Source organism: Daphnia magna, linkage group LG8, assembly GCF_020631705.1.
Source record: "Daphnia magna isolate NIES linkage group LG8, ASM2063170v1.1, whole genome shotgun sequence".
Taxonomy (NCBI): domain Eukaryota; kingdom Metazoa; phylum Arthropoda; class Branchiopoda; order Diplostraca; family Daphniidae; genus Daphnia; species Daphnia magna.
The window spans coordinates 534,876-555,431 of record NC_059189.1 but is presented as its reverse complement, the minus strand read 5'-3'; the positions used below and the strand labels follow the sequence as shown (position 1 = coordinate 555,431).

The window sequence follows — 20,556 nt, the reverse complement described above, 5'->3', positions numbered from 1 at the left end:
TTTTTATAGATCCAATTTATTTTCCTCGCCTCCCCAGATGGCAATTTCCGATAGGGAAGATCTCCGTGCGTTGCACTTTTTTCAATGCGGATCATCAGCTGTACGTTTTTTTACGCAAGAGTATCCGCCGCACTAGGTGGAGGGATAAAGTAGAACTTGAATGATGGTTTATTACGAATTCACCCGCTGCGTGTGCCTTTTTTTCTTCTTCTTCTTCAGCCGGGCACAACGCAACGCATCTTCTTCTCTATTCTAGAAAAGAAAGGGCGGAGGGCATCGTGTTTTCACCGTTCGCAATTTCTTTGATGGTGTGACTATCGCAAGGTGTACCGTAGGCTTATAGCCCGTCTCTACTAAAATTTTTTTTTTTTACGGAGAGGGAGGGATGGGCTTCTTCTCAGTTGAAGGAAATCCTCGAAAACGATTTATTGTGGTGGAATAACGATGTGAATCATCGGTGCCGTAGCCGCCCGCAGTGTAGACGAATAATCCGGCCTGCGGATGATGATGGTGCGTATATATAATATACTCTATTATCACCATCTGCGAGTAAAAAAAAAAAAAAATGTTCAACGAAAGGAAGGTGGGAGGCGAAACTCTTTTTGTTATTATATTTCTTTTTTTTTGGGGGGAGGTGTTGGGGGTGGCCAAAGTGGTTGGGGAATTTCAGAACAGACCCAATTGATGGCTGTTGGGGTGGCTGGACTTAAGTGCAGCCCCAAACCCAAAGGATTGATGATCGTTCTGACCTCCCGCCACTTGTCCGTCGTTACCGTCCCTAAAGTCCCGACCGGGTCGTATCCCACAATAAAGAAAATAAGAAAAATACAAGGTTTCCCCCCTTTATCTTGTTTCCATCCTTTTTTGTGTGTGTGTGTGTGCGCGCGCGCTCAATATCAAATACTAGTACGACCGTGCGTAGGCAAGTAACTGCTGCTTTTCCCAATAGGCTTTTGCCGACAGCACCTTTAAGGGATTAGTCCCTGTCTTGCGATTGACCGTAGAATTTTTTTTTTTCTACGTTGAACTGTATGAACTTGTGCGTCAAGTTTTGCTTTCGATTGAGCGGGACTTGATTGCTGCGGTTATTCAGTGTCTAGCACATAATGCCAACCGTTTCGTTCGGTTGGTGGGCTTCCATTGTTGCCCGCAGTCCCACAACGGAGAGCGTGATGGATGAAGCTGACATTCTATTTTGACATTTATTTGATTTCTTTTTTTTTTTTTTTTCTCGTTCACTACGAGCTCCAATGAGATGGATGACACTAACAATATAAGCCTACCCTAGTCGGCATGTGAACACAATAATCGTAAATTCAATTCCTAACGTCCGCCCTCCTTTTTGTTGTTTCATTTTGAGGTAATGCTCCCGTAGGCGAAAGAAGTTGATCCCATAAAAAAAAGAAAGAAAATTACCCATTATAGCGGCCTAATTGAGACTTGTTTGCGAGGGCAAAAAAACGTCGAATAAACACACGTTTTCTTCGTCTAATCGAAAATCAGTTTCAATCTTTTTATGACAGCCAATGCAGTTTATTCGTTTTTGCAAATCATTTAAAATTTGATCGATGTTAACACTCACACATGAAAACGCGGATTATTATTATTTATTTATTTTTTTTTTGCTTTTCTTAAATGTTAAAATCACTTGGAGAAGAAGGAAAAAGATTTTTGTCGTAGATTTGTCATATTCAACATAATTTTTTTGGATGGACATTGATGGAAAGAGAAAATCAACACAAAATCTGTTTTAAAAGTTTTTCTGTCCTCTTGGAAATGAAGAAAAGAGACAGATGGACACGAACGAGTTCATCGATTAGATAACAAAAAAAAACGGTGGGGGGGGGGCAAAGAGATTCGGTGTTTGTGTGTGGGATTGACTGATGCGCTGCACACATGTTCATTTTCTCACATTTGTTTTCTTCTATTGCCACGTAGCCGGCAACGCCCTTCTTTTTTCCTTTTTTTTTCCGTAAACGACAGCCACTCGTATTTCTTTTCGATGTGCGGCAACTCCATTATTATCAGTGGCGGCGGGTTATAGAGAGAATATTGACCTTTTTTTTATTTTTTCGTTTCTTTTACTCGATAAAAAGTAACAGAGGCCTATCATTCTTGTACACGATGTGGAGGGAATTTGGCGACGGAGGGTGGCACATCGTCGAGATCGGGTCGATAAAACAGTTTTCCTCTTATGCCATTTCTCTACATGTCGGAGCCGAGTACAATACAATAATAGTAATAGCATAAGACGTAGTGTACTGCCTTCGATTGTATCGTTGAACTTTGATTTTTGTCTTGGGTCTTTTGTTTTTTTATATTTTTATTTCTTTTCTCTTTTTCGTTTTTTTTATTAAAAGGGAAGAAAAAGATTTGCCCCGATTGGGCGATAATCATATGGTTCGACGATAATCAATAATTCTTTATAGCGTAGTAAACAATGAAAAAAAGAGAGTCAATAAAAAATACGTGCTGTGCATTTTTGAACGAGTAAAAATGTTTTTGGTGCGGATTTTGTTTGTTTGTTTTTTTGGCACAAATTGGCCAAACAAAAGAAACAACAAAAAATAATATATATATATATATACTTGTTATATATACGAAAGAAATAGATTTTGAAAGACGACGATGCCATCCTGAAAATGTACAAACTTTTTTGACAGGCGGAGAAAGTTTAAGGAAAAGAGATTTTTTTTTTTTTTTTGTTTTTTTTTTATGTCGAAGATCACAGCCAAGTTCGTTAGGTCATTTGATTTTGCCCTAATTAGTAATGCGGAGACGACGCAAGTTGAGTGCCGTTACTGTTCCGGCCAATCGAAGTCCTGGCCGACCATGGCGAAGAATTTGCGGTTGTGTGGCGCAAAGAACTGCCTCAAAACAGAAATCACTTCATCCGGTACCTTTCAATAATAAGTTTAAGAAAGAAAAAAAGAAAATCAATTATTTGATTTGTAAAAAAACAAAAAAAAAAAATGTTGGTAAGGGTAAAGGCTAGTCGAGTCTTGATTGAATTAGTCGAAGCAAAATAGAAGCGAGGGGGAAGGGAGTGGTTAGGTAAACAGCTGCATGGTCTCCCAGGGTGATTATTATATGGGTCCCGTCGTTGTGGTTTTCACGCACTGTCGGTTTCGCGTGAATCATTAACGAGGGGCATATAATGGTGGCCGGGGAATGTTCAGGGCTACCCAACTTTTCCCCACGGCAAAGCGGCAGCCAATGGCCAACGAAAAGTGAGGCCGGGTGTGTAAAAATTCAGTCGTTTGATCAATGAATCGTCACGTAAAATAATAGGCGATGGTGGTGGTGGTGGCGTGCGTTACCTGCGGATGCCTCCTGCCTTTGCTGCCGGCCAGACATTTGTGGTGGTAGTGGTGGCTGTGATGGCTGTTCTCGTCCGCCGTTGCAAGCGTCACATTGTCGTTGCTGACGTCGGTCGGCGTGCCCGTCAAACAGTAAAATCCTTTGGTGGCGTTGAAATAGAATTGATCTCTGCGGATCAGATGCTCTAATCCGAGGAAGCGTTCGACTTTTTGCAATTCCGGCCACGGGTCTCGAATCAATCGATCTGTTCGACAACAACGGCGATTAGGAAATGAGTTGAGGAAGATAAATGTTGCGTCCTTATTACGTACCGCCGTCAACAATGTGCAATTGGCGCCTGGGGAAAACGTGAAGCCATCGTGAGAGGAACTTGGCGTAGAGGGAGACGTGAAGCGCTCGATTTTGCGTGTTGACTTCTCCATTCGGCAGCAACGCCACATCCTTTTTTGTCGTCGTCGTCGTTGTTGTTGTTGTTGTTATCGTTGATGAAGTTTGGTATGGAAACACAAAGTTTGTGTTTCCCGCACCAATGAAAACAAAAAAACAAAACGGGGGATGAGCACGGCAATGTTTTATTTCTGGCTGCATGTAAAGATGTGACGCGACCTGTTTACCAAATGACTCTTGGGCCATTATGCCATGTTTTTTGTTGTTTCCCTTTGCTGGTGGTGGTGGTGGTGGGAGGGTCTACTTGTTTTCTTATATAGACTTTTAGTACATGTAAAGAAATGATATCAACTTGATTCTTGACGATTTGATTGGATTGCAAAAAGAAGGCGGAAAAAGTTAGTATTCCGCTAGGTGGGCGATGTAATCTTTTCTGTCTGTCTCTCTCTCTCTCTTACGTGTGTTTTGCTGGGTTGGGTCTGTACGGCAAAGTGGGAACGGTCTATTCCACGGGGTTTGGCTCGATCTGTATGGACGGAAGGTTGTTGCCTGACTCGTGAGTCGGACTCTTGGGAAATCGACAGAGACTCTTGGCTCATCTCTACGATTCCGCCCGTGCGCTTCAAGTGTGTGTGCACAGAGAGAGAGAGAGACACACTTTCATTAGCGTCGAGCTGCTGCGTGCACAACCGGCTCCCTTTTTTGGAGTAGTTGGTCCTTGCTTGCTGCACTAGAATAAGTAGCAGCCCATCTCTCTCTCTCTCTGCGTGTGTGTGTGTGTGTGCATAGTCGAGTAATTATTTCTGCGAGGTATTGAGCTGGACTGGCATAGGAAAGTAGGCAGGCAGTCGGCCAAATGGATGGGATAACGAACCTAATCATCACCGACAACTGACGAACCACTTATTCAGCGTTACGTCAAGAACTCGAAGGCAGACGGAGAGGTGGAACACGGTCTATAAATGTGTAGCTCACGCTTATCGATCGTCACTGTTCCAGCCAGACTTGTTTTTTTTGTTGTTTAACAACTACTGCTACAACCACTTCTTGTATATCGTAGTCTAAAAGCTGCGGTTCTATATTGCTCTCGTATTTCGAATTCAATTGCCAATCGATTGCCGAGTGTAGCGGTGGAGAGGGGGGGGGTGAATTGAATAGGTCAGGAATTTGTGTCAAGACGCTTTCCAAGTTGAAAGAATACTTGCAATATTGAAATGCATGTCTACTTTGATAATTCAGTCAAAGACAGTGGGAAGGGGAACAAAAAAACGTACCTGGAATCGTCGGTTTGGTAGATTTTGCGCCGCCCTGGAGGCCTCGATTTGTGCGAAATCGGAGAGCAATCGCGTAACTGGGTCGCGTACGATGAGAACAAGTTGGACGTGCGGATTCATGGCGTAGACGCGTTCGGGCACCTCCGGCGTGACGTAGTAACTTGGTGATTTCTCCACCGTCAGCTGGGCGTCGCTCGACAGGGGCATTTGCGATCGGTACCAGTCGAGTCCGCGCTGATAGTTGTCGAATTTGTCGAAGAAATGCACTTCGACGGGCACCATGGCGATGTCGCGATGCAAGTTGAGCATCTCCAGGAGGGCGCGCGTCCCGCCTTTTCTCACGCCGATGATGAGTAACCGTGGCAACCGTCGATCCACCGCGTCCGACGTCGACGACTGATTGTTGTTGTTGTTGTTGTCTTCTCCGTTTCGTGGTGCCGTTTCTTTTGCCGTCGGACTCGGCTGCTGCTTAGATTCGATGGCGCTGGCCGCCGCTGGAACGGAGCCACTTCCAGCCGCGGCCATCAGCAAATAGCGATGCGAATGTCTTTGCCGCCTTTCAATGGCTTCATTGGTCGCTCCTCCTATTGCCGCTTTGCCGTCCTGACTCAGTTGATGAAGCAGCACAAGACAGATGGACATGGACGCTAGCGCAAGGCCGGCCAACAACCTGCTGCCAAAACTACGGCGACGACCCATAAGAAAGGCCCTTGTCTTTGTTTTCTCTGTTTTATGGCGGCCGAGAATTTCACGTGTTTCGATTGGAGATTGGCGACTGGCGACGCAACGGTTTGCGGTTGTTACACGCGTACCTTCGTACAGCTGCACCTTGGTGTTGCGTGTGGCTATGTTGCGTTGTGTATGGCAGCCGGATCGATAGAACACGATACCAACGAACTGGTTCTCTCCCTCCCTCCTTTTCTTTTTTTTTGCTTCACTTTCTTTTTTTGCGCTGGACACGTCTGTCAATTCCGGCCAAGGGTAAAAGCTGGCCAAGGGCACTACTGGTCCCGTCAAACCGGAATATAGTTGTCGAATCGAATCAGATGTGATCCAATGGCACGTCGAATGATGACAATAAAAATATTCTGGAAAATAAAAAAAAAGAAGACAAACGACAAATGAAGTCTAGTTTTTCTTTATCTTTATCTTCTTTCCTTGCTTTTGATTATCTTTCCTTTTTGTCGAGTGTGCCTGCCCCCGGCCGTTTCAACGAGACCAAGAGTGACTTTTCTCAAAAAGAAAAAGGGACCTTTGTAAGTTTTCCCCCGTGTCTCTCCCTTCTCTCTCTCGCTGAATGGAACCAAAGAAGAAGAAGAGGCAATGAACAGGATAGAGAAGGATCTCGTCAAGTTCCTCTTGCCGCCATAGAGAAAAGTTGATTCTTCACTTTTTTTCTTTTTTTGGGGGGCGTAAAACTTTCTTTTTTGCGTCGGCCCGTAGTTATGGATGCCTGTGCCGGACCGAACGCTGGACATCGGGTTACATTTTTCTTTTTTGTTTCATCGTTCACACTTTTTTCGTCTACCAGGAATTTCGATGCGCATTCGAGCCGATGTTTGCGATCCGAGTTAGGTGATTGAGAAGCCCTAAAAACAAGGGCACATCCATCGTCTTGTCAGTGCGTCTTTGGTTAAATCAAAAGAGCGGCGGCGAGTGCTGTTGAGCAAGCGTTTCATTTGAAGGTGTACGTGTGTCAACTGAAAATAGAATACGAGTTTAACAATTCAGTAAGGTCTGCAACGATCGATGGTCCCACCCTGAATATTATTAATTCTGTTTTGTTTGTTTTGTTTGTTTTTTTTATTATTGAAAAAGAAAATATTAGTCACGGCTTTTCATTTGTTCGCTTCTCTTTTTTTCTTCTGAAAAATGGAGCACGCGACACGAGTTGTCATTCCAGTCATACGCGAGCACACACACACAAAAAGAAATCATTTCCCTAATCGACTCGGCTGGTGTTGTGTCTGTCGGTAACAAAAAAAAAAATGGGCGCGCCGTTTGATTCCCGCTTTTTGTACCGAAAAAGAAGGAATTCTTTTGCTTCGTTCACGTAGACAATTGGTGGCCCAAGTCCATCAAATTTCGCAGTCGCTAGGGAGTGGATGAAAAAGAAAAATGTTGACATGTGAATGGCTCTCTTTTTGGATACAGCTCGTAACGTGTACACGCAGCGTCAAGGTAAGGGCGGCCTCCCCCGACTTTTCTTTTGAACAGCGATGCAGCAAATCAGACTTTTGATATCAAGTTAGTATTTTTTGGAGGTAGGATGGGGAGGGTTGTGGAGTCGAGAACGAGGCACAGTCCAAAAAAGGGGTGAAAGAGTCTGTGCGTCTTTTCTTGCCGTTGGAGGGGTTAAGAGCAGCCAGCAATTTATACATACAGAAGCTCTGCTCCCGGCCTTCATTTTATTTCATTTTTCCACGTGTAGCCGAGCACCCAAAGGTTAGGCAAAGAAGAAGAAGGGGGGGGGGAAAGGTCTACTGCAGTCTGCAAGTTGGGCATCATTATGTTGATTGTTCTCTTCCGTGACTTTGTGTGTTGCCTTTGGCTTACGGCAAAGAAGAAGGATGGGGTGTGTAGTGAGAGAAATGGCGGAGGAAATCGAGACGGGTCGGTTTCCTTTTTTTAATTTTTTTTTATTTCACCATGAAACACGCACGTTAACATCTAGGACGCCATTTGCGTAGTAGAAAATTCGTCTAAAGAAAACATTCTGCCATGGTTAAAAGTTTCTTTCAAATTGAAATTGGAAAAAAAAAAAAAAGTTGATAGTCTTCCCTCATTTTTTGTTGTTGTTGTTGCCCCATCCTGTTCTGCGAGCTCATCACGTTAACGATGGCATGTTATCCACAGTCGATGTATGCCCCGTGCAATTTCTGCGTATGCGGCCGATGCTGCACTTGTATTATTTCTCTATACCGCAAAGGGTCGAACGCGTGCCCTATCTAGGTGAACACACACACACCGGTGTTCTTCCACTATGCCATAGTCTGCGGATGAAACGTAGGGATGTGAGTATATCGATCGTCTGTTGGCCAATGCCTTTTGCGTCCGAAAAGAAGAAAAAAAGTTGCAGTCCCACCGTATACACTTTGTTGTGAATAATAAAAAAGGTGGGGGGCATAGAGATACGCAGCGTGACCAGCATCATCCCTTTTAAATATCTTTAACAATTATAAAGATATCGATTCGGCCGAAACTGTAACCACTGCTGCTGATATCTCAGCACGTGAATTTATCGTCTGCTGCCTCTGCGGTAATGTTCTACCGGCGGATGTAAAGCCTTGAAGGTTTTTTTTTTTGTGGGGTTTTTGTTCCTTAACTTTCACGAATCGAAATAGGAAAGGGGTCGATTTGACATCGTTTGGGGAACAGGGTCTTTCATTCACGTTTTAAAAGGAACGGTTGTTGGTTTAAAGAGATCCGCCATCACCTCGTCTATACGTTTGTGAACAGATGCACAGATGAAAATGATTTTTAAAAAAAGTTGGAAAACCTAATCGACCGCTTCCGCTCGTTATTTCCCGTCATGGTTACGGGGCCAAAAGAAAGAAGAACGACCCGTGAGTGACATCCATGCAGACTACAATAGCGGCGAATGAGTGGGAGGAGGAGGAGGTACGAATGGGGGTGGTGATCCTTTGCTGTGTCGACACCGACTGGATCATCTTCTTTTGTTTCTTTTACGTTTCGCTTATTTTTCTTTTCTTTCTTCATCCGCACTAATGAAGATTGAGATGACACAACAATAATAGCAAACAAATGGAGGGGGACGAAAGATTAAGACCTTGGACGACTTGTCATCTTTCTCTTGTGACTCTTTTCTTATCAACGTATGGAATTTCCTTTTTTATTTTCTTGTTTTGTTTAGACGTATAAATTGTCTACATTTTGACCTTGCGTAGTGATGGCAGTATCATCAATTCGCATTCAATTGATCTCTTTCTTTTTTTTAAATTATTATTCTTTAATTTACCCGAGTTGATTTTTCAAATATTTTGCTCACCTCAAATTGTTCGGCTGAGGGACAGTGACCGGAAGTCATCACCGGTCAGGCGTTAGTCACGAACTGTGCATCTTTGTTGAATAATAGTCCTTTTTGTGTGTAAGTTTAAGAAAAAGAAAAAGAAAAAATGAAACTGATTTTCGTGGGTTCGGAGGGAAATGTTGCGCACGATGCGGACAAATAACTGGCGGCGAAAAGGCGAACGCAGCGGGACACGATGCGGACACACCAAGTCTAAAGAGGAGCGAGAACACGTTACTAGATCGACGGATGGTGGGTGTCCGCCTTCTGCCCTTCCAACCGACTTTGAACCGTCATGTCTTTAGCTCTCACCTCTCTGGCCGTGTTCGCGCTGTACGACGCTGACGGACATGAGGAGGGGGCAGAGCCGCGTTTGAACTGCGCAGACTCCCACCTCCACCTTTGTCTGATTGTAGTTTTCTCTTTTTCATATTTTTTTTTTCTTCTTTTTCCTCGTTTCTCCAGTAGAAATAGAGGGCGCCATTGTCTACTTTTCTGCGTTGGTATATTCGCAACTGCGTTATGCGTAAGGATTTCGATTATCGACTCGGGATGTTGGGATAGTTCCGTTTACCCGAAACTGCCCTGTAGTTTTGTATGGAGAATAATAGGGACGCAGCGGGAAAGAAAGCAATGAGCAAACTAGTGTCGGAACTGTTAAGAAAATCAGCCGTTGCTCTGTGACGCGCGAAATTGAATTGAACTTTCTCTCTTTACGTGCTGGACACTGGATGATGAACTGTGTTTACATCACGAGATCCATCTATTCTTGTTTGGCCGTTTGCCTTTCTGTTTTTCTTCTATTTGTGTTGCTCTTGTGTTGCCATTCGACCATCGCGTTAAAGTTGATCTTGCTGCGATATTCTTCATGGTGGTGGTCCCTGAGGTGCCACTATAACTGGCGCCAGGCCCGAAATGACGGATGGTTGCGGCTGTTTGCGGCCTCAGTTGGAGACCTTGTAGCGTATTGTTGAATCGTCATTCAAACTAAACAAGACTTTCCATCTTGCGAGTGGGAGTATTATTCATCCCCCCCTGTTTTTTTTATGTTTCTTTTTTTATCTTATTGCCTATTTTGTTCTCCATCTTGAACCAATTGCAGATGGAGTTGTTTGGCATTGTTGTTTCTCTCGTCGTCTAGCCACTTGGGGAAACCCGGCAACACTCACCTCAAATATTAGATTGAAATAGCAGGAAAAAAAAGGAAAAAAAAAGAAAAGAAGAATAAACTTATTTTGCCTCTCTCTTTCCAAGGTTCGACGATGAAAAGTCAGGAACAACAAACGAAAATAAAAACTCTGTACGCGATGAACGGCTTCGTTTAAGATCCGAGACGAAGGAATGATGTTTAGTCATGGCCAAGCTAAATATATACATGTTTTCCCCATGCCCTATTGTAGAGACGCGCATTATTTATAGCTTTTAACGCTGGTTTATTTGTAATTGGCCTTTGTGTGCGAGACGTTGTGCAAACGCCATCGACTAAACATCCGAGTTAACTTTGAATGAATAGCGGTTAAAGTGAGTTGGATGATTTGTAAGCGCACGCTATTGCTGTTGTTGTACAGCTCTAGACAGCAGCAGCAGCAGCGCACATACGTTAGAACACACGCCCTTTCTCGGGAGAGTGTGAGCCTCGTGTCCCGTCTCTATATTTATTCAGCGTTGTACAGAGTAATCCTCGTTTATATATTTATGCGCTCTTTCTTCACCCAAACCCTCCCTCCCCCCCCACTTTCTCTTCGTTCGCTCGGTCTGGTTCCTCCCTAATGTGGGTGTGTTAACTCGACCATCCGGCTACGTAATATGGTGTATATAGAAGAGCTATAACAACCGTTGACAGGGGCCAAGACATTCCTCGTTAACAAGCGTGTAACGAACCGAAAAAGGGGGCAAGATTTTGAACACGACACACACACACTTAAATGAAGAAGGGGAAGAGGGGAATTGGAGTTTCCGTCTCATCGTGTTACGTGACGTTATGTTTTCGCCCCGCCATTCCTTATTTTGGGTTCGTTATATTTACACAGGACGATTTCTTTTTTGCTTATTGGATGCAGAGGGTTTTGGTAAATAAAAATATAAAAAAATGATTTTGTTGATCGGGATTTCAAACGAATTCTTTTTTCTGTTTTGAACAATTGAATTTCAGCTACTTGTTTTGTTATTTTTTCATCTGCGTATCACCTGTCGATGTCTTTTTTTAAACAGGAGCGCTAACAATCGATTGACGCCGACTAAATAATTTCAGGTCAAACTTTGAAAATGTCTTTGTAAAGCAACGACGCGTGCGGCCTTGTCGATGAATAGCGGAGCGCAGAATTATCTTTTGGCCTCGTTCATCCTCGATTGATCTCGTGATTTCTAGATGACGTTTCGACATGATTTGAATAGATCTTTATTCATGTTTTTCTTTCTTTTTGAGGGTCTAAAAACATTTTGACGTGATTACTGCTTTTCTACGTTCCCTTTTACCTTTTGCGATCAAAGGTTCGGCATTAGACAACTTGTTCTCCAGTCGTTTGTGATCAGACGAAAAACCCGCTTGACTCGCATTCTGAAAGGTTTACCACGAAATGGAATTAAATAGAAACATCCGTGCCGTGCCACGTCCGTGTTTTTTGTTTTTTTTTCTCTTTCATATTATTACTTTTTGTTTTGTTTTTTCTTTGAACTCCTGGACTTGATCGATACATCCATACTATTTCAGCTCATGATGATTTAATGTTATCCACACACAGACATACACGAGACATCTTATGCGTGTAGAAGTGCGTTGCAATTAGCCACACCTACTGTGTTTCTGATCACATTAAATGTTGATTGTCCCGTAATAATTGCCTTTTTACTTTGGGAAATTTGATTAGTGTAAATGCCAAGCCGATCAAATTGAATGGTTGGGGCCGTCTGATGAGCCAGGATAGCGGTGGCGCCACCATAGTCTCTGTTGCTTTTCCCATTTTCTTTTTATTTGATGTTACCTGCGCAAACAGGAGTAAGTGCATGTTCACGTATCAAATTTCCCTATTTGGGGTTAGGACAGGAGACGACGATAGACGAGTTTTTCAGCTACGGGTAACGGGGGTAAAAAAAAAAGGGGGGGGCATCTCCTTGTAGAAGAGAAGCTCGCATCATTAGGCGGCAGAGAGACGTGGAGATACGCTCCGATAACAACAACAAGAGAGACGTGGAATTCGAGATGGAGAGAGCCCCTATCGCTGGAGCTGTTGTCTTGTAACTCTATTCTCGATGGATCCTTCACGAAATCCTTCTTCTCGCTTGTTACCATCCAGACATAAACACACACCACCCCTCAAAGAAAGAGATGCGTCAGCGCACTACACACACACACATACACAAACTAAGAAAAAGTTGGATTGGGAGATGCAAGGTAGGGATCAAGCAAATTGCTGGTGGGATGAATTCCTCTAGTACGAAAGAAGATGAAAAGAGGCCTAAATTTGAAATGTCAAAACATCCGCACAGAAATGGGAGGGTAGAAAGTGAGAGCAGGAGGAACGGTGATTTGCTTTTGATGCGCTTCGTGCTGTGCCTTGCATTATAAAAAGTCACTTTATATTTATGCGCCAGGCCTCTCTCTCTCTCTCTCCGTCTCTCCAACTATACGGATATAGTAAAACACTCTTTAGCCGGAAGGGATGAATAAAATAAATAAAGCAATTCTGGTGAAGCGCATAGTAGAGACACACGGATACACTGGGTACGATGCTGGGGAAACGGCTCGGATGAAAGAAACCTGATGCGGTGTGTTCGCCGTAATCAAAAGTCATTTGAATGCTCAAGGGAAACAGGCTCGTACCTGACGGTCTGGCGTACACGTTGACGTACAACAACCGTTAATATTGTACGCAACAAGAACAGCAAATTAAATAAATAAACTCTCGCTAGGATAAATCTTTGGTGGAGCGCACCTGTCGGGGTGGGATAAAGATCGACGATTTTCGCTCAGGGAAATGAACTTGTACAAACGGCAACTCGTCTTGATAAACCGACTCGTCCCGTTGTGCCTATTATGTGTTCCATTCGATCCATCTCAAGTTCAGCAATGTTTGTGTCGCTTGACGTGTTTTTGTAAAGCATCTCGTTTGATTTCTTCATTACTGTCGATACGAGCAATGATTTCAATGCGTTTTACATTGAGGGCGTTTTGAATGTTGGTGATTTTGCCGCACACATAGTTTTTGTCGAAGAATTTTAATTAGTTTGAGGGCACCCTTTTCTATCGTCTCGTTCGCCTTTGGTCGACGAAAACAATTTGCCTACCTTCCTTTCCCGTGTCATTTTGCGGTTAATTGCTTGACCTCGTTGTGCTGCCATCTCTTTTCGTTTCGAAGAATCGTGTGGTGTATAATCGACACGGTTGGCCAATGCATTGGGAATGAATAAACCCGTTGTTTCTTCAATATGAAACGCATCTTTCCGAACGTGTCGTGAAATTGTAAATGGGTGTGTAAAAGAAGAAAAAAGGATGGAAGGGCTTCGGGAAGAAGGAAACTAAGAAAACGAGTCGGGGGGGCCGCCAGCTCGTCGTGAATTCTCTTTGCGTCGCTTAATATTCTGCCGTTCTTCAAAGTGCTCCTTAGGGTGGCATTCGTTCAGTTGGACTGGAGCTAATAAAACCACCTTTTTGTTTCTCTCTTATTACGTTTTCTTAACGTTTTGTATTTCAAGCGTAACCTTCTTTAACGCAGCCATAAAGAGTGAATTGGAAAGACGAGAAAAACGCGCAGTTGGAAACGAGGAAAGGGTAGAAGGAGAGTTCACGAAAAGTTTCTCAAAGTCCCCGAAGTGAACAAGAGTTGCGCCGAAAATAGGACGATTTGTTATTTGATGCGTCAAGCGATGTATAATATAATAGAGTATATTGCATAGTTATGTAGTTTTGCGACAGCCAACAAAAGTCGCGAACGGAAATCGCGTGCGCGTCCACCGAACGGTGACGGATTTACGACCGGCACTTTACTACTAGTAGACCCTGATGTTCCGCCTTTTTTTTTTTTTTTTTTTTTATTTATTTGAAGGCTTTTCTAAAAACTTCTGTCGGCTAGAGCCATCTAGCGGTGAAAATGTGAAATACGTGTTTGACGGCGTTATATGATTTTCCCTTTTTGCGAAAAACAAAACAAAATCGCAGTTCCTTTCTCCGGTTTTGCCAACAAAACAGAGCACGAAACAAAGCAAAATCGAAATGCGAGCCCCTTGTCGTGCAGAGATTAACGTCAAATCCCCTGTTCTCTCTATCTCTCTCGCGCGCTTTGCGTTTGGTATGATAATCTTGCAAAGATGGGCGTGAATATAGACGAGACGGGCGAATCCCGTAGGGAAGCCGGCCCTTTCTAAGCCTAGCGAAAGGACTTGTCTTTTGCTAGGCAGATGAAAGAAGATTAAAGTCAAAAAGCAGCATAAAGTTTGTTTGTTTTTTTCCCTCGGACGTCACAGTAGTGAACTTTTTTTGTTGTTGTTTCTTTATTTAAACATTCCCAACGCCAAAGTTTTTATTTATTTTTTCTTCTTCGTGTTCTTCTGGATGAAAAAAAAAAAGTATAGCGATACCATCCGACAGGCTTGTTTTGTGCAAAATCATCCTTGTCTTATGAATTATGCATTCCATTTTTATCTTGGCCGTCATTCCTTTCGTGATGGATACGTCAGAACTTGTCATCTTGGCTTGGGCTTTTCATCCTACATGCATAGAGCAATTGTGGAATTTCGACATGTCATCTTTTGCAATTAGCATTCGAAGGACTGAAAGCAATCTCCTTTTGCAAGTTGTCAAGGCCCAATCAAAAATTAGCATCATCATCCGTGCTAGCTACCACGGCTGTTTATTGAACGTTTCACAAGTGATTGAATTCAGAAAGCTGGTCTGTGCAGATATCCTTCTTAATCCCCCTTTTTTTTTCGGTTCTTAACCAGACTGTTGGCCCTTTTTTTTGCATCATTTAACGAGACAGTCAACGGATTATTGATGTATTCTTACGCCAACGTTTTTTCTTTCCATTTTTTGTTTGTGCCGTTCACGCTCCGCTGATGTGTGAATCGATGCGGGCCTGTCGTACTATAAACAATTTTAGAGACTCACTTGTGCGTCGAATGCGGTTGCATAAAAAGAGAAATGACGAGATTGAGGAAGTAAAAAGGCATCGAACTGAACTCGATCGGCAGCCGTTTCACGTCTTAAATAGAGGGAGAGAGAGAGAGAGTAACGGGCCTACTTGTACACGTGCCGGCCCGACAGCTCGCAGTGGGTACTTAACGGTCGCATTCAAAGTTTCCGGCGCTTGATTTACCCACCGTATAAAAAACGGTACACGTATACATGTTTTTATAGGGTTTGATGGCAAGGCGAAACTGTAACTGCTCTATCTCTTCTGTACGTAGTAAATATATGGATGGAGGTTGTACTAGCAAGGCGGAAGACACGTTTTTAATGCCGGGGGGATTGTCAATGAAATGAAATGACGAAAAAAAAATAAAAGGAGGATGGGCGGAGAGGAAATTCAGGTCGAGCGAATGAGAGATGACAAGCCGTGCGTTCCACATTTCTTAGATTTTATTGAACATTTGTTTTTCTTTCCCTTTTTTCGAGTGATATTTTTCGGTGGCGCATTGTTTGTTGCGTCTGTGTTTGCAGCAGCTGCTCGTCAGGAGCGCAGCAAAAGCATACAAATCGTTGGGTGCGTATCTAAGAGTGTAGCTTGATAGGAAATCTGCTGTTGTTGCTGTGTGCCGATTGTCGAACCTGCTGACAACAATGTGTCTATTGTGGCGCGGATCGTAAACTAGCAGTGGGAGCGTGTAGCTAATCATGGCACGTGCGAAAAACGAACTCTTTCCTTGTCACTTGTATATTGTGTCAAATGTTTAGATTTTTATTTATTTTTTTACTTTTTGTTGTTGTTGTTGGGGGATTTCAGTAGGATGGAGGCCTTTTTTCTTTCATTCTTCTTCTTTTCTTTTTTTTAAAGTAATAAATACAGCAAACAGAGTTGTTATGGTGAATGTTGGCGGCGAGAAAACAGGCAACACCGGAGGGGAGGGTGGGAAGAATTTCCAATCATCCAATTTGAGGAGCGACAATGAGGAGGAAGAGACAAAATGGTTTAATTCTAGCAAAAATCATTTTGGTTTTGGTTATGCAAGAGAGATATATCGTGTTCTATACCGTCCGCGGCTGATTATCAAATTGATTTTCTTCTTCTTTCTTTTTTTTGTTTGTTTTTCTTTTCTTACTTTAATCAAATCGCTTTCTTTTTTAAAGCGATGGAAAATACCCTTTGATGATGTACATTGTACAAAAGAGAGACGAGGATAGATGGAGGGAAAGAGCACAGAAGTAAAAATGAGAGATCAGGGTAGAAAAAGGGTTAGGGCTAATTAGGGAATGGCGAAATATATTTACGGAGAAACAATTCATCGCGTTCCGTTTCCAACATCAGATAAAGAAATTGTCTTTAAAACCAAAATATTCAAACAAACGATCAATCAAAACAATCGGATATTGCAAGCATATCAAATATGGAGCTTCAAACGTCATTCCAATGTCTCTTCATTAAACTGTTAATGTCACACGTAACAACAATCAAATGCGATTTTGGTATTAGATTTTTTTTGTTTGGTAAGGGATTGGGTGGATTGTGGAAGGGCAGAAATCCAATTCAGCGAAATGTTTTCGCTGCCGTTTTAAAAACGAAAAACAAAATGGACTTGACTTAACACTTTTGTTTTCGCACGCGTAGCAAGAAGACTAAGCAAAAAAAACTAAAAACAGTGGGAAATGAATCAACAAAAGAATAGATGGATAGATTGGGCAGGCATTTATCGTCCTGGAGGGATATTGGGTCTCATGAAGAGTCTATTGTTCTATTATGTTACAGACAAAGTAGAACTCGAATTCGGTCACAACAAAATAATCACGATGGACGACAACAATAAGGGAGAGAGAGAGAGAGAGAAGAAACGAGGGAGATACAAGATTAGAGGGCAAACAACAACAATTCCCGCAAAAAAAAAAATTTTGGAGGGGGGCAGAGGAGAAGAAAAGAAATGGAGAAAGTATGTGACGACTATTGAACGACGCCCAGCTCAATCTGATAGATTGCATCGATATAAATATAGAAATATGTGTGCGTACACGCTATGGGTTGTTATATACACGGACGTTGAATTTACGGCGTTTTGGGTGTTGCTTGACCTTTTGAGGGGACAATCTACATCGAGTGTAGGTACTACATTGGATTTAACACCCCCCCAAAAAACAGGATTTTTTGATTCGAAATGGCGTGTAATGAACGTGGGCTTCTGTTCATGTGTTGTTTTCTCCGAGATGATTTGGCACGAAAGCAGTGACTCTAAAACTGTCGATTTAAAGATTATTTTTTTTTTTTTTTTTTTTCCCCCACCCCCCCCCCTTTTTCAATCACTCCGTCTGGTTCGCTTTCCATCCGAAAACAAAGAACAATGACACAGTTGACGTTTGAACAGCCAAAAAGAAGAAACTATTTTGGAATCAATTTTGACAACTTTAAACGTTTCATTTCGGGGGTGTTTCTGTTTGCTCGAAGTCGATGTGAACGCGTGCAGATATGTCGTTCATCTTCCCTTTTGTTTCTTAGGAAAAAAAGAAACTGCGTGTTTCGCCGCATTTTTATTGTTGCTGTTCTCTTGCCGGTTTAGTTTGACCTTTACGACTCTTTTGTTTTGTGTACATTTATTATTATATATATATATATATATATATTTTTTTTTAAAGGGGAGGGGGGGAGTTGGTAGAAAGCTTTGTTTTTCGTTTATTAAGGGAGGGAAGAGGATTGGAAGTTCGCACGCCATGGAAGGATCAAGTGCCAAAAAATAAATAACTTACTAAGTAAGTAAATGAAGTAAATGGATTGCGCGTGTCTGATGCCAATCTATTCTTCTCTGTCCTCGTTATATATGTATATATATACATATATATATATATATTTTTTTGCGGAACGTGAAATTGAATTTTAACCCAGAGAAGGAGGGTTTCTGTTTTGGACGTGTGCGTGTGTGACTATGGAAGCGGCGGCCGAACAAAAACGTTTTACAATGTCCTGATTTGAACACAAGGGAGTTGGGGGAGGGGTATTTTTCTTTACAATGAGTGACATTTGAAACAAAAAAAAACGAGAAATCTTTTCTTCTTCCCAGTTTCTCGTTGATTTTCTTCTAACCCCGCATGGAAGCGCCAACGGAAGTCTCCACGAACTCGTATGATAAAAAAGACAAATAGCTTCAAAGGGACGTGACCAAATCTCGTGTTCTGTGTAGAGGCGGAGCTGAAAGTAAACGAGGGACGCGTGTAGTTTTCCCCACATTTTCGCCAGACACGCAAATCTCTTCCATCCAATCCTCGTCTACCTCAAATGACGTGTTGTGAAATGCAGAGGGAAAAAATCATATCCCCGTTTGGGTCCAGCAAATGTTTTTTTTTTTTTTCTTTCTTGTTTTCTGAACGGGGAAAGTGTTGGGTGCGCAGTGAAACATTCATTGACGATGATTTAAAAATAAACAAACAAAAACAAGAACATCGTGTGGGGCAAAAATGGATGCCATTGAGAGGGACGTGTAACAATATACGCGCAAACATTTTCTTTTGTGTGTTGGTCGTGAAAGTGATTCACGACCGATAATTACAGGTTTTGATTTATATATATATGATAATAATAATGACGGGAGGAAAATTGATCGTCGATAAACATCGGGTGGGGGGGGGGGAGGTTTACAAAAAGAAGGTTGAAGGGGAAAACTTGTTTTAAATACTATATAAGAAACAGGGCACGTAATGGGATCATTTTTGCTACACGTGACAATCAAATATCATTTTTTGACACATTTCCTTAAATTGTTTTGTGTTGCTTTTAAAAAAATCAATTTTGTTTTTAAATGAATTGTTTTTTTTTTGTTTTCACAGCGCGGAGATGTGGAGAATCGTTTGCCGGGTCTCCACCGGCTGGGATTGATGCTGGCCTCCTCCGCTGATTTGGAATTCAAGCGGCCCTTCGGTTGCTCCGCTGGCTGATTGTTGCAGCATCTGCACCTGACCGACGCCTTGATGAGGAGAAGACGAGGACGATGACGAAGTTTCATTGTGTCTCCGTCTAATGGTCACATTAGCGCTGCTGCTGCTGCTGCTGCTGCCGCTGCCGCCACTGGCCGGCACAAACGATTGAGTTATGGGCCCGTCCATCGCAACTGGCGCTCCCGGCATGTCGTCCATCTGTCACCCCGACGAAACGGCACCAATAGACGATACGAAAACCAGGTTAGATCTACTACATCTCCGAGTCTTAATCTTAGTTTTAAAGCGTTACTATAGGTCGCATCGATTGTGCAAGGCCTTGTTAGTTGTGACACGATTACCCGTCTCTTCTTGTACGACCAACAAACAAGAGCGGACACGAAATGAACACGCAATCGATCGCATATATCCATATCCGTTCGTTATGCGGACACATCAACCCGAACGGCCTGTAGCATTTTTGATTTTTTTGTTTTTGTTTTGTTCTTTCGAATAATAAGGGTAGTAAGAGGGGCCATCTCGCTGTGCTTTGTCTAACGATAGCTGTAGGCCTTAAAACATCGATGTTTAAACATGGTCTTTGACATTTCTTTATCAATTGTTGGCTCTCCTGTTTGGAGGCATCGAAGGCTGGAGGCATCGTTTCGATGAGACATGCCTGGCGCCCTAGATCTTGTGTAGAACCGAATCGAACTTGGGGGGCTAGCTCTAGGAAATCGCGAGACACACGCGGAAGGAGACACGCAATGAAAAATTGGGGCTCACGCGAGTCGTCCATCGCTCGTGGACGGTCATCGACCCAGCCAATACCTTCCACCTATCCCTTAAACAAGAATAACAATAGTGGCGTCTAGTTTTCTGGCTTGTCATGTTTTCTTTCCCCCTTTTTTTTTGTTTGGCGGGGGGGCCTTCTTTTGTTTTGTTTTCTATCTCCCAACCGAAAGTTGGGCCTCTCAACAATGTCACAATGATGCAAGAGAACAACTTGTCCAAACTCGAATCAAGTCACGCCACTTTATCATCATCAGAGGAGGCGATCGTCTTTTCGTGGCTCCTCCAAATGGAATAGGAGAGTGAAGGAGAGAGAAAGAGAGAGACGGGCAACATTACCGACAGTTGAGCAGCGCCACTGCTGGAACCGACGACGTTCACTTGGCTGACGGTGGGAGGGGCTGCCGATGCAACGGCAGAGGTGCTGGACGACCGTTGGTGTAGCGGTAGGCAAGTCCAGCACAAACAGCAAGGGCACATGGCCGAATGTTGTTGTTGTTGTTGTCGCGTTAGCCTTTCGGGTGACAATGGCGAAGAGGCCGAGGACCGGCCTCCCGCTTGTGGTTTGTTTCTCACGTTGCCCGCAGGCGACACCAAAGATCCTTGGCCGGCGAGGGTAGGTGACGTTGACCGAGAACCGGCCGACCTTTGCATCGATTGCGGTTGTCCGTTGAATGGATTCTCCAGCTCGATGAATTCGCGATCCT

At 43.1% G+C, this 20,556-nt stretch overlaps 2 protein-coding genes and 1 long non-coding RNA gene across 4 annotated transcripts in view; 1 reads left to right on the top strand and 2 right to left on the bottom strand.

The window, feature by feature from the left end:
* The window catches only part of LOC116929818, a 42,094-nt gene that overhangs the window by 4,196 nt on the left and 17,342 nt on the right, over window positions 1–20,556 (top strand). The window contains exon 3 of the long non-coding RNA XR_004398075.2: window positions 18,971–19,321. This is a non-coding gene — a long non-coding RNA (uncharacterized LOC116929818). The remainder of the gene's footprint in view (window positions 1–18,970; window positions 19,322–20,556) is intronic.
* Window positions 2,321–9,303, bottom strand: LOC116929817 (heparan sulfate glucosamine 3-O-sulfotransferase 1). Its single transcript, XM_032937165.2, has 5 exons — window positions 8,992–9,303; window positions 4,983–6,070; window positions 3,633–3,762; window positions 3,321–3,565; window positions 2,321–2,900 (listed from the first exon to the last, which is right to left on the bottom strand). The coding sequence occupies exons 2-5, from the start codon at window positions 5,679–5,681 to the stop codon at window positions 2,799–2,801; spliced, it is 1,176 nt and encodes a 391-aa protein (XP_032793056.2). The 5' UTR covers window positions 5,682–6,070; window positions 8,992–9,303; the 3' UTR covers window positions 2,321–2,798.
* The window catches only part of LOC116929812 (potassium voltage-gated channel protein Shal), a 36,874-nt gene continuing 33,758 nt past the window's right edge, over window positions 17,441–20,556 (bottom strand). For both annotated transcript variants that reach the window (XM_045178268.1, XM_045178267.1), the window contains exons 9-10: window positions 20,189–20,554; window positions 17,441–19,276 (exon numbers count right to left, since the gene is read on the bottom strand). In XM_045178268.1, coding sequence (XP_045034203.1) covers window positions 18,965–19,276; window positions 20,189–20,554 — 678 coding nt within the window. In that variant the 3' untranslated portion in view covers window positions 17,441–18,964. The remainder of the gene's footprint in view (window positions 19,277–20,188; window positions 20,555–20,556) is intronic.

Coding starts and splice junctions, on each gene's coding strand:
- LOC116929817 (XM_032937165.2), bottom strand. CDS start 5,681: ATGGGTCGTCGCCGTAGTTTTGGCAGCAGGTTGTTGGCCGGCCTTGCG. Junction 3,763..4,982: donor TACCAAACCGACGATTCCAG/GTACGTTTTTTT, acceptor ACGACAAAAAAG/GATGTGGCGTTGCTGCCGAA. Junction 2,901..3,320: donor AAGGCAGGAGGCATCCGCAG/GTAACGCACGCC, acceptor TATTATTGAAAG/GTACCGGATGAAGTGATTTC.